The 14,770-nt window shown below is 42.7% G+C and overlaps 1 protein-coding gene across 4 annotated transcripts in view; it reads left to right on the top strand.

The window, feature by feature from the left end:
* Window positions 1-1,484: 1,484 nt before the first annotated feature.
* The window catches only part of PLCB4 (phospholipase C beta 4), a 191,994-nt gene continuing 178,708 nt past the window's right edge, over window positions 1,485-14,770 (top strand). For all 4 annotated transcript variants that reach the window (XM_043479654.1, XM_043479651.1, XM_043479653.1 and 1 more), the window contains exon 1: window positions 1,485-1,583. In XM_043479654.1, the coding sequence (XP_043335589.1) occupies window positions 1,500-1,583 (84 nt within the window). In that variant the 5' untranslated portion in view covers window positions 1,485-1,499. The remainder of the gene's footprint in view (window positions 1,584-14,770) is intronic.

The following is a 14,770-nucleotide window of genomic DNA, read 5'->3' as shown; positions in this document are numbered from 1 at the left end:
TAAATATTTCTGGTAAATGACTATAATGCTTCCTAATTTGAAAGCCTCTTTCTTTTATAAATGAATTTAGCATATTCATATTGATGAGAATTAGTAATATGCTGTCATTTTACTTTGTGTTTCCTGGTTATTGTGTGTTCTTTTCCCCCCTTCCTTTCCCACATCTTTTATCTTTTTAATGGAGACTCACATTTCTTTTTTCTGTTTTTCCCTCTTAATAACTTGGAAGTCATACTTTGCATTTTAAATTTTCTGTTAGGAAAATTCTTAAATTTTTAACACTAATAGTTGATCTTATATTTTTCTGCTAATATCTAGAATTTTAACTACCTCTATTTCACACCCTAAAATACTTCTGTCACCCTTTGTTCCATATTTCCTTCCCTCTAGCACCTCTTGTGTCAGTGTAATCTGAGGTTTGGATGCTACATTGTAATTTCTTTATCTTTTTTTTATATTTTCATTTTTTCTTTTTGTATGAGACATAAGACTCAAGAGTAAACTCTGTCTCTTTTTTTAAACTTTCTTCTTTCTTTCTCCCTTTCAACCTTACTTCCCATATCTCCTATTTCTAAGTTTTTTTTTTCTTCTTGACAGAATATATAGTACATTGAATCTTTCAGATTATTTTCACCTCAAGATATATTTAGTTGTATGTATCTTCCACTACCCTTTACACCTCCTGCATCACTCGATTTTTTTCATATTGAGGTCACAAATGTCAGATTTCAGAAATGTTTAAATCCTTCTATTAGGTGGTCTTTGAACCTTGTTTCCATTCTCCACAAAAGAAAATGATAAGGAGGTTATAATCTAGCATCAAAATCCAGGGTTATATCTATATAGGAGGTGCTAGAGGGAAGGAAATATGGAATGAAGGGAAATACAAAACATTTTAGGGTGTGGGATATTTTAAATTCCAGATATTGGCAGAATAGAAGATCTATGAGTGTTAAAAATTTAAGAATTTTCATAATAGAAAATTTAAAATGAAAAATAAAACTTGCAAATGACAAGAGGGAAAAAATAGAATAAATAAATATGATCCCCCTTTATAAAGAAAGCAGATAAAAGATATGGGGAAAGAGGGCATAACAGTCTAGTGCAGGCTTATAGACCCACTCACTCTTTGCACCCTACCTATCCTAGGCATAGGTTTAGGTGTGTGTGTGTTTTTCATCCAAAGACTTCAGATTTTATGTATAAAATTACTTTATAGGATTTGAAGAGGAAGGGGGAAGCCTCCCAAATGATCACCTCTGTTATTTCTTCATATTATTTCTTTAGGTGTAGCAACCAGGACAAGGGGATTCAGGGTCAGATGAAGAGAAGAAGGGAAAAAACACAAAAGTCAATTAATGGACTTAGTCTGTGTATATGAAGCAAAGCTTTTGCAAACACATAAATATCAAGTGATTAACCTTTGCTCTGTACTTGTTTTTTTTAATTGTGTACACTCATTATATATTCTTTTTCATTTTTAGGTCTTGACTCTAATCATGGCCAAACCTTATGAATTTAATTGGCAGAAGGAAGTTCCTTCCTTTTTGCAAGAAGGAGCAGTTTTTGACAGATATGAAGAGGTAAAGGAGTGTTATTAATCTTTTCTCTCAAAACATTATGATTTTTTCATTTTAATTTAATTACAGTATTGAGTAAATAGTGTTTGACATAAGTAAGAACATCTTGGAGATTTATAAGTTGGAATAGTTGGAAAGAGTCAAAGTTGTGAGATATAATAATGATAATAATACTGTAATTTATTGAGCACTCTCTCTGCGCCAGCTATAATAAGTATGATGACAGCATAAATTATTGTGTGCTTACTGTGTGCCAGAAAACTTTCTAAGCACTTCCTGTGTATTATTTGTTCAACTCCTTACAATAACCTTATTAGGTCATTGCCACAATTATGCTTATTTTGCAGATGGGTTTCATGGAGTAATAGTTTTTGCTTGATGAAGTGCTTCAGGCATTCTTTCCTCATAAGACTTTCTATTTGTCATAAATGTAATAGCGCTCAGACTTTGTGCTGGTCACTTGCTTTGCTCGTCTCATTTATACAGACCAATTTGACCAAAGCTTTGCTTTGCATACTTCCGCTTCTACTGTTTATTGCTTGTGCCTTTGCAAGGTGTCGGTGGCTCCAGATTTGCTAGAAACCAGGGGCTTGAGTTCATCAATCTATTCAGAACGTTTAGGTAGGTGAGTGGAAGCCTTCCTTGCATTGTTATTATGTTGTTTTTCTTAAATTTTACTTGAATTTGAAGTGAGCTGGGGAGGGAGATGTGATGAAACTGTATTGCCGCTATAGTGAAGTAAGATGCAAAACTTGTTCAGACTTCATGTAGAGTCACAATTGGTTCCTTTCGGAATCCATGGGATATATTATATGTGGCCTCCCAGGGCTTCAGATCATCAGGCTTTTCTCATGAGGTCTGTGGGCTGACACAACTCAGTAATTTGTTGACTTGGTTTTTCCAGTGTTGTAGCATGATGCTCTCTAGGTTTGTACCATAGTTGCTTTGTGTAAGCAAAATTGAGGAAAGAAAAGGATGGACTCAGATGTGGTCAGTGTTCTCTGTACTGAATCAGCGTATTGGGGTGACAGTTACTTATATGACTGAAGCGTTACTGCTTCTCTGAAAGAACAGCTAACTGCATTCTGCTATAAGAAGAAAGAGAAAACAATTTTCTACCACCTAGAGGCAACCACTGTTAACTCTTTGGTAGATTTTTTCTAATCTTTTTCTACTCTTTTTGTTTTTCCTCTTCCATTATACAGTAATCTTTTGAAAATGTAAATCAGAACCTCTTCTTCCTCTATTTAAAATGCTTCCATGACTCTCTATTGTATTATAGGATGAAGGAAACTCGTCAGAATGAAATACAAGGCCTTCCATCATTTGACTGCTACCTTATTCTCCAATCTTGTTCCCCACTAGTTTTCTACACACATTCTTGGTTTTAACACTAACAATACACTTACACTTTCCCCAATGAACTATTCTGTTTCACGCTTTGTATATATTCTGCTGCCTTTTCCTGAAATGCGCTTATCCCTCCTTGTTTCACTGGCAAACTCCTACTCATCCTTCAGAACCCAAAGGAGAAATCTTTACTCTTTAATATCTTCCTTGACCCATTCAATAAGAATTGATCTTTCCTCTGTGCTACCTCTAATGTACCCTTGCACATATTACACTGTACTCACCTTTTTATTTAATTTTTTCATCTCTCGTAGTGTACCCTGCGTTTCTTGAGGTCAAGGGCCATATTTTACTTATCTTTTTCTCTACAGAGACTGGCAGAATGTCTGCAACTGCCAAACTCGCTGAATATGTCTAATATCTAATGTCAAAAGGGATTTTAAATGTAATTGATCCCAACCCAGTCTGGTTTTATTATAGTTTGTACATTTTCTTGATAATTGAAAAGGTGAGAGGACATAGTAATCCCTGAGGTCCATATGAAAATCTGTACTTCAGCACATTCAAAATATTAGCCTAAATCATACCACATTTTCATCTTTTAGATTAAAAACTATCAATATCAACAATTTGATATAGTTCAAACCTAAGTGAAGAAGTGAAAGTCACTCAGTTGTGTCCGACTCTTTGCAACCCCATGGACTGTATAGTCCGTGGAGTTCTCCAGGCCAGAATACTGGAGTAGGTAGCCTTTCCCTTCTCCAGGGGATCTTCCCAACCCAGGGGCTGAACCCAGGTCTCCTGCTTTGCAGGCAGATTCTTTATCAGCTGAGCCACCAGGGAAGCCCACGAATACTGGAGTGGGTAGCCTATCCCTTCTCCATAGGATCTTCCCGACCCAGAAATCGAACTGGGGTCTCCTGCATTGAGGAGGATCCTTTACCAACTGAGCTATGAGGGAAGCCCACAAGGTAAATTCACTTGCCTACTTTTGCCCACTTCTCACACCTTGGCAAAGAAAGCCAAGACTAGCTTGGATGCATTTCCAAGCTTTCTCCCAGGTACGCCAGGTCTAGACAGTACCCATGCCACCACGATGATGGCAATTGACCTTCATTGTGAGCTGACAACAGACCTCTCTCCCTGAATCTGCTAGAGTATCCCGAAAGATTTGCAGTTTCCCAGGCTCTGAAAATCTAGAGGATAATTTTAAATACTTGCTGGCTTTCAGTTCCTCAGAGAAGGTCATGTTGTAGAGAATAAGTGTAGTCACTGGCTGAGTGTTTCTTTTGTTGTCATATAAGCAGGAACCTCGGAGAAGGCAATGGCAACCCACTCCAGTACTCTTTCCTGGAAAATCCCATGGATGGGAGAGCCTGTTAGTCTGTATGTAGTCCATGGGGTCGCAAAGAGTCAGACACGACTGAGCGACTTCACTTTCACTTTTCACTTTTACGCTTTGGAGAAGCAAATGGCAACCCACTCCAGTGTTCTTGCCTGGAGAATCCCAGGGACGGTGGAGCCTGGTGGGCTGCCATCTATGGGGTCACACAGAGTTGGACACGACTTAGCAGTAGCAAGCAGAAACCTATTAGAGATAAAGTACTTTTTTTTGGATAAATTGTAATGTGATTTGATAAACTGTAAGTTTATCATCATCCAATCATTTTTATTTCTCATGGTGGTTTTTTTGTTTTGGTTATTAATCATTACAACTCACTTATATCTAGAAAATACTGATGACCTGCACTTCTAAAGGCATTTGCTTTCTTCCAGGTTCCTCTGAAAATGAGATAAAGCTAGAAGAAAAGAAATCTTAACAAGTATTAAATATAATCTCATTAAGCTTTCAACTTTCTTTAGAGCTATTTTACTAGAATGACAAGTAAAAACATTTTAGCTTCATAAAGTAAATATATCTCTTCATGAAACGTATAAAATTGGTGTTGACCTTAAAAGTAAAAGTTATTTTACCAGCAAAAGTGTGTTTATTTAGGAATAGCAGAAGAATTGCAATTTGAGACAAACAAGCGATAGTAAAAGCCATTGACAAGGGCGCTTCCCTGGTGGTTCAGTGGTTCAGACTCTGCCTTCCAGGGTAGGGATGCTGGTTCCCTCCCTGGCCAGGAAGCTACAGTCCCACCTGCCATGTGGCCAAAAGTCCAGGAAACATAAAGTGGAAGAAATATTGTAACAAATCCAATAAGGACTTTAAAAAAAAGCCATTGACAAGTCCAGCTAATGGAGGGCAACAGTATTGTGGAGAGAAAAAGGAAGTTGGGAAGGGCTGTTTTGAATAAAAATCCACTGGAGAAAAGTGACAGGAGGGAAGTGGCTGCCGCTCATGGGCGATCTGCTGGGCTGGGTGACTGACTTCTCGTGGGAGAGGCCGTGGAACGTCTTTCCCTTTGGGGGGCTGTCTGTATTCTTTTGATGGTTCTCTGCAGTGATGATTCTTCTCTGTAACTGATAATTCTGAGGCAGTTTCCCAGGCTCTGGAAATCTAGAGGATAATTAGAAAAGACTTCCTGGCTTTCAGTTCCTCAGAGAAGGTCATTTCAAAGAGGTTAAATGTAGTTACATCCAGTGGTGGCTTGTGAGAGCTCCCCCTCCTGGCCTCCCAACTCCGTTTTACTGAGGTTTCCCTTTATTAATTTTCAAATCAGAAAGCCAGAGTGTTTCAAACAGACTGTAGCCAGTTTTTCTTATTACAGTTGATCCTTGAACAACACAGGTTTGAACAAGGACAGCTTCATGGTACACTTTTACACAGATTTTTTTTTTTCAGTAAATACCTACCATTTGTTGTTGTTTAGTTCTAAGTCGTGTCCAACTCTTTGCAGCCCCATGGGCTGTAGCCTGCCAGGCTCCCCTGTTCGTGGGATTTCCCAGGCAACAGTACTGGAGTGGGTTGCCATTGCCTTCTCCAGGGGATCTTCCCGACCCGGGGATCAAACCCACATCTCTCGCATCTCCTGCATTGGATTGTTTCCCATCGTGCCACCGGGGAAGCCCAAAATACCTACCATAGAACCTTGCAGTCCTCAGAGGGCTGAATCTTTGAATGTGAAACAGCGGATATGGAGGCCTGACTGTAAAGTTATAGTCAGATTTTTGATTGCACTGAGGTTGGCACCCCTAAAATCCCATGTTGTTCAAGGGTCAACTGTATTTTCCTATCTTGTAAGAGTTGGTTCTTTGGAGCCATGGCCATCAAAATATTCAAGGCAACAAAATATAAATAGATAAGGTTTGTTCCTACAGTTTTTTGCCTGAACAGCAGTGAGAAATGACAACTGACAGCAAGTGGGAGGAACAGGAATTAGAGAAAACACAACGTGATCATCCCACAAACGCCACAGCAAAGGGACCTTTTGTGAAGGAAGGGGTGAGTGCCTTCAGCACTGTATGGCAGCTAACGTTATCATGATGGCTCAAAGGACCGGGTAAACATTAAATTGTGTTCCTCATATCAGTTTAAAGAAGGCAGGGAAGTGTTCAAATCAGTGGGTGAGCATTCACTAGGTCAGATTAAAAAAATAAAAATACTTACTAGACACTGTTTTAAAAATATGCATTCTTTTGACAAGAAATGTAACCAGTGCAACTGTATTTAAGTATTATTTTATTATTTCTGCTGAAGGATTTCTTTTGAGGTAGCCCCAAATTTCAGAAACCGCAGCCTGTGTTGTAGCCTCTGATTGTATTCTCATGCCGCGTCAGAAGATCTTTTTATCTAACTTTACTTGACTTTTAAATTACTTACATGCAAAACCTGTTTTGTTTTCTAAGTAATGCAACAAGTGATGCAAAAATCTTCAGACGTTTCTCTCCTCCGGCAGTGCACATGCAACCCACGTGTTTCTAATTCCGCTGGCTTCCTGACTTCCCTTCCCTGTATTAAAAGGCTGAAGACCCCATCTCCTGGCTATGAGAACCCTCCCCAGCCTTTCCTAGAATTCCTTGGTACTTACAGCATCCTTGAAATACTCATCTCCTCAGTGCGTGCCTTCTATTTTTATTATCACTACTCTTAAGTATAGCGTCTGACCTACTTCATTTTTTAACTTTGTGGCTGCACTGTGCATCGTGCGGGATATCATTTCCCCAAACAGGACAGACCCCATGGCCTCCAAGTGGACGCGTGGGGTCTCAGCTGCTGGGCCTCCGGGGAAGCCCCCTTCACTGCTTTCTCGCCACTCTGCTCCCGGGACGGTCCACTGCTCTCATTTCTCTCTGCCTAAACATTACGTGCCCACACCTCAGGAACAAGGATGCTGTGTCAAACAGGCCTTTATCCAAGGTTTGGTGGGAGCAGAGGCGAAGTCCAGCACACAGCAGGGCACAGTAGGGATCCTGAGGAATAAATTTCAGTCGGGCCGACAGGTGTCTCTGTCACCGCCTTCTTTTTCACCCCACTCTTCCAAGAGACCTGTTGCTGTTTCTCTTCTTTCACTTTTTGATCTCTCCCTCAGAATCCTTTTCTAATTCATAATTCACCCTTTTCCTTTTTCCCCATATGAAATTCCTCTTCTCCAAATGAAAACAACAAAAACGCCCCCTCATCCAAGGAGGAACATGGGAAATTCTGGTCCTTTCTCACCCTGCCCAGTGTGGCTCTCGGCCCAGCTCACACTCTTGCGTCCAGACTCTTGTGAGACCTCACGTTTGCATAATCTTGAAAGAGAATGGATGTACTTAAACAGACCAAAAGTTTGAAGGCGTTTATCCCTTGAAAGCAAAGTGGTCTGTTGTCCTCGAGAAGTGGTCACCAGCAGAAATTTGCAATGATGGACATGGTCTGTATCCTGGCTGCTCTTAGCACATGTTAGGGGGATTGTGATACATGGTTGGTAATCTCAGGGTTTTTCCCTCCTGTTTGCAGCTGTCACTGAGTTGCTAAAGTGTATCCGACTCTTTGCGACCCTATGGACTGCAGCCCCCCAGGCTCCTCTGTCCATGGAATTCTCCAGGCAAGAAGACTGGAGTGGGTTGCCATTTCCTTCTCCAGGGGATCTTTAAGACCCTGGGTCTCCTGCTTGGCAGGTGAACTTTCTACCCCTGAGCCACCTGGGAAGCCCCTTTCCCTCCCAACCCAAGCACAAAATCTAGACTGCACTTATTTTTCTTAGAGTGCAACAGTTTCTCTTTAGCAAAATTAATTTAGTTTGGCATTAAAAAAAAACAAAAAGATGTGGCCAGTGGGAGTGAGGAACTGAGTTTATTAATCTTAAAGTTAATTAAAATTTACATAGCTAGATGTGGCTGGTGGCTATCTTATTGGACAGCACAATTTTCTAGACAATCAACTCAAACTACAGGCAGATTTTAAAATACCATCCTCTTTTCCCAACGCGCAGAAGGAACTCTCAGCTCACTTAACTGGAATCTACAGCTTCATCAGCCGTTTCTTCTCAGTGGTAGCTGGAGCGGAGATTTAGATATCTCATTAGAGGACTCCCCTCAGCTGCTACTCTCTGCATATCCCAGACCCCGGCGTGGGCTGGGCTGCCCTTTTCCCCACCTGGGGACTTGCATCTGAGGCAAGCTGCCCAGATGGAGTGCCTTTTCTGCCTAAGCTTGGTGTTTATTAGCCCCTCCTACTGAAACCCTCAGCAGCTTCCCTTGCACACAGACATCACAACTGCTGCTAGGAAAACAGAAACAGTTAAGGCAGTTGTCGATCTCGGAGGAATACGGAAGTGCCGGATCAATAGAAGCTGAAGTAGCCTAGTTTCCAAGGCAGCCCTGAAGCCGAGCTGTAGGCCTCAGGGATGCTCCCAAAGGCCCAGGCAGCCTGCACACCCTAGGCTGTCCATGACTGCAGCGAGGAGTCGTCCACGTGTAATGTTCAAAAAGCTAGAAGCACCACCCTCGCAGAATGTACTTTGACTTGCAGATTTACTTAGCTCTTCAGGGACGACACTAGCAGGAGGATAGGGCTAGCTGTGAGAGCACCAGTGGAGGAGAGATGAGGCGCCTTGTCAGGCAGAGGCTAAACCAGCCACTGCCTGGGCTCTGCTGTCACTCAGTCGCCCCCGACTCTGCAACCCCATGGACTGTGGCCCTCCAAGCTCTTCTGTCCATGGGATTCTCCAGGCAAGAATCCTGGAGTGGGTTGCCATTTCCTTCTCAGGGGATCTTCCCCTCCCAGGGATTGAACTGGTGTCTCTTAAGTCTTTGCATTGGCAGGTGGGTTCTTTACCACTAACGCTACCTGGGAAGCCCATGTCCCTGCCCTGGACTCAACTGATGGACCAGTCAGTGGTTAAGACTTCGCCTTCCAACGCAAGGATATGGGTACGCTTCCTAGTTGGGAAGCTAAGATCCCACACGCCTTACGGCTAAGGAACCAATACATAAAGCAGAGACAATACTGTAAGAAATTCAATAAAGACTTTGAAAATGGTTCATATTAAAAAAAAAAGGGATGTTCTTCTATAGAAATAAATCATCCTTGGAGAGGCCCTCTAGACATTGCTCCTGTAAAATATGTAAAGGATATTGATACATAGCCATCTTTTTATCTCATTCTCAGGTTTTAGATAGTTTAAACTGAACTGTACCCACGGAGTCAGGATACCTGGCTTAAAATGTAGAGAGTGGAATTGTAGCCTATTACTTACATTTACAGTGATGAGTGCTTACAGAGTCATGATAATGGTAATAACAATTACAATCACATTCATTAGTCTTTTGATGCTTAGAGCCAACCTAACAGTAGACATGAAAGTTAATTATTATTGACAGAACAGAATGAAAAAAAAACCTGTTAACTTTGTCAGTGCAAAGCAAGGGTACAGACGGATCCTGGAAAGTAGAACTGGTTGGAGTCAGAGGAAAAACCAGAGGCTTAATAGTCTCAGTGGGAGGAAATGTTGATAGTTAGTCGATGGTGCATGAAATAGAGACTTGTGTCCATTATTTGCAGCCAATCACAAAACCAAATCTAGTAAAACTTCACATTGGGAAAGGGGAGGAGAAGTAGGGAAATGAGTTCAATGGAGTTCCATTTCTGAATTTTTATCCTAAGGAACCTATCCCCACGTGTGCCTGGTAGATGACTGGCTCTGTTATTGGCTACATCCTGCTGTCTTCAGACGCCAGGCCCTGCTAGAACTGGACACATAAAACAAAACAAAAACCGTGGCATGTCACTCTTCCATCCACTGAGGTGCACCCTGATGTCTCGGTCTGACGTTGCAGGCCCTCGGCGTGCAGCCCGCGGTGTCCTTCCCCCGCCCCAGCCCCGCTCTGCTTCCTGTGATAGGGAAGCAGTGGGTTGTGCTTCTTGCGGGGCCAGGCACCCCCTGGGCAGCGGGTCTGGGGGACTGAGGAGGCCTCAGAGAGCAAGCCCCCTTTGGTTTGGGTGAGTCCATCAGTGGATCGAAGCACAGCTGAGATGATGGAAGGGTCCGCCCTTGTGCAGGGGCGCGGGTGTGGGATGCAGGCTGGTTTGTGCAGCCGCTGTCAGGGAGGGTGAAGGCAGGAGCTTCAGCTGCAGAGATGAGCAGTGTCCCCCCAGAAATGCTCTACTCTCCAGAAGGGCACTGGCGCTAGATCCTGAAAGCACTGTGAATCGTTTTGTGCGTGTGTGTTTTAAGCAGGAAAAGAGTAAGGTCTGAATACAACCGAAAGGTGGATATGCCTGATTACTTGTGACTGGGAGTGTAGAGGTGGGATTGAATGACTGGCTGAACACTCATTTAGACACAGAGGACATCACAGAAGAGGTTCAGGGTGGAGATGAATTAGAAGATTTCCTAACCCATGGGTGTAGAAGGTGAGGAAGAGTAAGGAGTGTGAAACATGATTGGGATTTCTAGTCCAAGAAGCTGGTGGGCTCTGATGCTGGCAAAGAGAAGGCCAGAGAATGGGTAATTATGGATGTGCTGACGTGGTTCTTCTTCCTAAAATGAACAGTGTTTATCATTATATGTTCTGTTGTACCCAAGAAACGGCTTGCATATATAGAAATCACCTAGGTTTTAGTTAAAAATAAATTGCTCAGAAAGGGAGTTGACAAACATAATAAATTACCCAAGAGGGTGAGCAAATGGAGACATTCTGTTCCTTTCTCCGTCCTCCACTCCCAGGGCCATTGTTGGCATCCTGGCTGGAGTAGGCATCGTGAGTGGGGGCATGATGTATAAACAGAAATCTGAGAAGTAGGCAGAAGCCTCATCATGTACAGCAGTTCTGAAAGTGTTGTCCCCAAACAAGCATCATCAGCATCACCTAGAACCTTACTACAAATGTAGACTCTAGAGACTCCCCCAGTGGTCCACTGGTTAATAATCTGCCTGGCAATGCAGGGGACACCAGTTCAGTCCCTGCTGGGGAACTAAAAGTCCACGTGCTTCAAGCCACTAAGAGCCCATGCACCCAACACAGCCAGAAATAATGCTTTTTTAAGAAAAGAAATAAATGCAGATTCTCAGGCCCATCTCATAGACACTCTGGGGATAGTGTCTATGCACTCCAGCAGCATATGTTTTAACACGTCCTTCAAGAGACTTGGACACACACTTGAGTGTGAGACTCAGAGGTTGTAGGATGGGGATGGGGAGCTTGGATTTCTTTCTGAGTGTTATGGGAAGCTGTTTTCAACAAGGACTGATGTGCTCTGGTTTACGTTCCGGTCACAGTTTAGCTTTGCGGAGAATGGATTTGTAAGGGGAGAGGGAGGGCACTCGGGATGCAGAGTCAGGTTCGAGAACACCAGAAATCTGATTTAAGGAAGGTGAGTTGGAGTCTTAGTTCTTCCGCTTACTGGGTATTTCCACACAGGCAATTCTCTTCACATCTCAGTGCTAGACAAGGGGAGCTAGGAAGGCAGACGTGTCTGGAGAGTGTGCGCTTCACCTGGGGAGTCTTTGAGGTCCCTCCCGCCGCCCTCACAGTCGGCCTGCTGTCTTCGCCTTGTGGCTTCTTCCCCATTTGATGGAACAGGTGCCGCCAGAGCCTGAGCGCTCAATCCCTTAATCCCGCTGCAACAAAGCTGCGGGAACTAGTGTCAGTCAGGCTTTTTGCAAGAACACCCAGGCCTCTTCCTTCCCCTTGACCAGCCTTTGAAACAACCTTGCTGATAATGTCATTTGTGCCCTCAAACCCCCAGAGCTGAGAGCCCGTTAGCAACCAGAGCAGAAGGTCTTTAATCAAAGGTCTGTATCGTTTGGAAAGTTCTTGGAAGTAAGTGGACTGGAAGGCAAAAGACTCTGATTGGAGCCTTGACCCTGGCATTTACAAGTTGCAACCTTGGGCCAGTCCTTTAATCTGTCTCCGTGGGCTTCTAGGAGTAGAAAATTGTGGGAAGGTAAGTACCTGGTGAAACTAATGCAAGATCAAGGTATTTTAGTCAGGTTTGTGCAGACTCATCTTGGTGCTGACTTTCTGTGTTCTTCATGGTCACAAAATTCCCTGGAGCTAGGCTCCATGGAAGTCCTTATTTCTCAGAAGTTTCTGCTTTTAATTAGATGAGGGAAGCTCTGACAAGGCTTCTTTCTGCACCTGTTGATTTTCATTTGCTTCCGGCTCAGAATAATCCATATGCGAAGTGGCATATATTGAGATGGCATGTTCTAACACCTTTCAGTGGTTTCAGACAGCAGCCGTTTATTAATAAGGATACATAAGAATGAATAGCACATTACATTAGTTTTTATGCTCATTTCTTAATTATAGTCTTTGATTCTGCAGGTCAGCCATCTGGGCTGGACTGGGCGCACTCAAATGTTTGCTGGTCCAACTGGGGGGCCGATTGATTTAGGATGGTCTTAAAGGACTGTCTCATCTCCACCCTACCTAGTCTGTCAACTTCCTGCAAGCAGGTGGGACAGGCTGTTTCCTGCTTGTGTCTGCTGACTGCTCTAGACCAAAGCAGGTGGGGACCTTGGAAGGGGCTGCCAAGTCACCTTGCAAGGAGTGTGTTTTCAGGGAAGGGTGAAGGGGTGTGGCCCTCTCTGCAATCAACCACCGTTATCGTAGGTAGTCTTTATGTAGTCAGCCATTTCACATTGGAAATGCATAGAACGCACTTTTTCTGAAAAGGACCAGATATTATATATTTTAAGTTTTGCAAAGTCATACGGTCTTTGTCACGACTATTTTGTAGCATGGCAGCAGTCATAGAATGTTCAACAGTCCATAGATGAGTGAATGGGCTAAGTTCCAAGAAAAGTTAATTTTCAAAAGCAGGGGCTATGGTTTGCAGACACCTAGCTTAAAAGACAAATAAGGATACATAGGAATGAATAGCACATTAATTTTGATGGTCATGATGATACTTTCAGTTTTGGGTAATTACTTTTAGCTCCATCATTTTCCCTTATGAATGCCTTATTAAATTTTCAGTTTAGTCATCCTCAACTTCTTTTTCTTTTCTCTGTAATTACATCAGCTTTTGCTGCATAATCAATCACCCTTGTCTTTCTTTTCTAAGATGCTGTAGTTGTGTTTGTCTTTCTTTTATATTTTTTGCCTCTCTGTGAGGTTTCTTTGGGTTTATATTTCTTCATTTGTTCACTGAGGTGGAAGACAACTGTATTCTCCGGAGGAATAGAAGCATCTCACCCGTGAAACAGAGACTGAGTCAGTCTCATGGAAAACTCTAATACTGGAGATTCATGCTCTTCAAGGGCGCAGGAAAGACTTATTTATGGGAAGATGAGACACATGTCCACTAGGAAACTAGAGGAGGAGATCTGGGCTGGCTTGATTTTTAAGGAGTCTTGATGTATAAGGAGCTATTGAAAACAAAATGTATCAATACAACACGAGAAGAAATAAATCATAAGTATTTGAAGAGCGAACTCACTGGAAAAGACCCTGATGCTGGGAATGACTGAAGGCAAAAGGAGAAGAGGGCAGCAGAGGATGAGACGGTTGGATAGAATCACTGCCTCGATGAGCTTGGGCAAACGGCGGGAGACGGTGAGGGACAGGGAGGCCCAGTGTGCTGCAGACCATGGGGCTGTAAAGAGTCCGACATGACTTAGCAACTGAACAACAACAACAAAATACAATATAAGGAGCTAGTTACTTAGGTTTCTAGAGTATCACTGTGCTATGTTAAAGGACTTAGTTAAAATTCAGTGGCTAAAATGACCATGCTTGTTTATTTTTTTTTAACATGTTTTAAAATTGAAATATAGTTGATTTACAGTGTCATGTTAGTTTCCTGGGGACAGTGCTAGTTTGGGCTTTTTTGCTTTTTCCTATCTGATGTGTGAATAGGAAAGGGCACTGTGTTTGCTCCTTCAAGCCTTGTTTACGGCCGCAGGGGAGCGGGAGCTCAGTGTGTGCCCGGGTGTCCTTTAATTAGGGCTGATAGGTGCAGCCTTGTGGTTCACCAGGCTGATGGTGAAGGGGCCCCAAGGACATCCTGGCGGCATTCTCTTCGGGATGGCTCTCTGTTCATGCGTGTGGCCCGGCCATTAAGTTAATAAGAGTTCATCCAAGTATGAACGAATGAACAGTCAAATGAAATATACAGCATATTTTAAAGTGAATCATTTTGAAGTCCCTTCTCAAGTAAGAAAATGGCCATTCTTTAAGCTCAATTTCTTGTGAATTCCCTCATCCTAAAAATGGTGATGAACGTTTTTGTTGTTACTTCTGGTTTGGTTGTTTTTATGGAAGACATGTTTCATTGCTTATGTTCTCTGAGAAAGAGCAGTAAGTGATGTTGAAGCAGGGTCTTAGTTCCCTGCCCAGGAGTTGATCCTGTGTAGTCTGAATGAAAACCAGAAATTCTAGTCGCTAGCCCACCAACGGGTTAGAGGCTAGAAGCGAAGTGGTCCTGGCTCTTGCCCCATTTAAAATCAAGAATGTTTCAAGGA

Source organism: Cervus canadensis, chromosome 10 (genome assembly GCF_019320065.1).
Source record: "Cervus canadensis isolate Bull #8, Minnesota chromosome 10, ASM1932006v1, whole genome shotgun sequence".
Lineage (NCBI taxonomy): Eukaryota > Metazoa > Chordata > Mammalia > Artiodactyla > Cervidae > Cervus > Cervus canadensis.
Note: the sequence above shows the minus strand (reverse complement) of the source record. Positions and strands in the feature narration are given on the sequence as shown.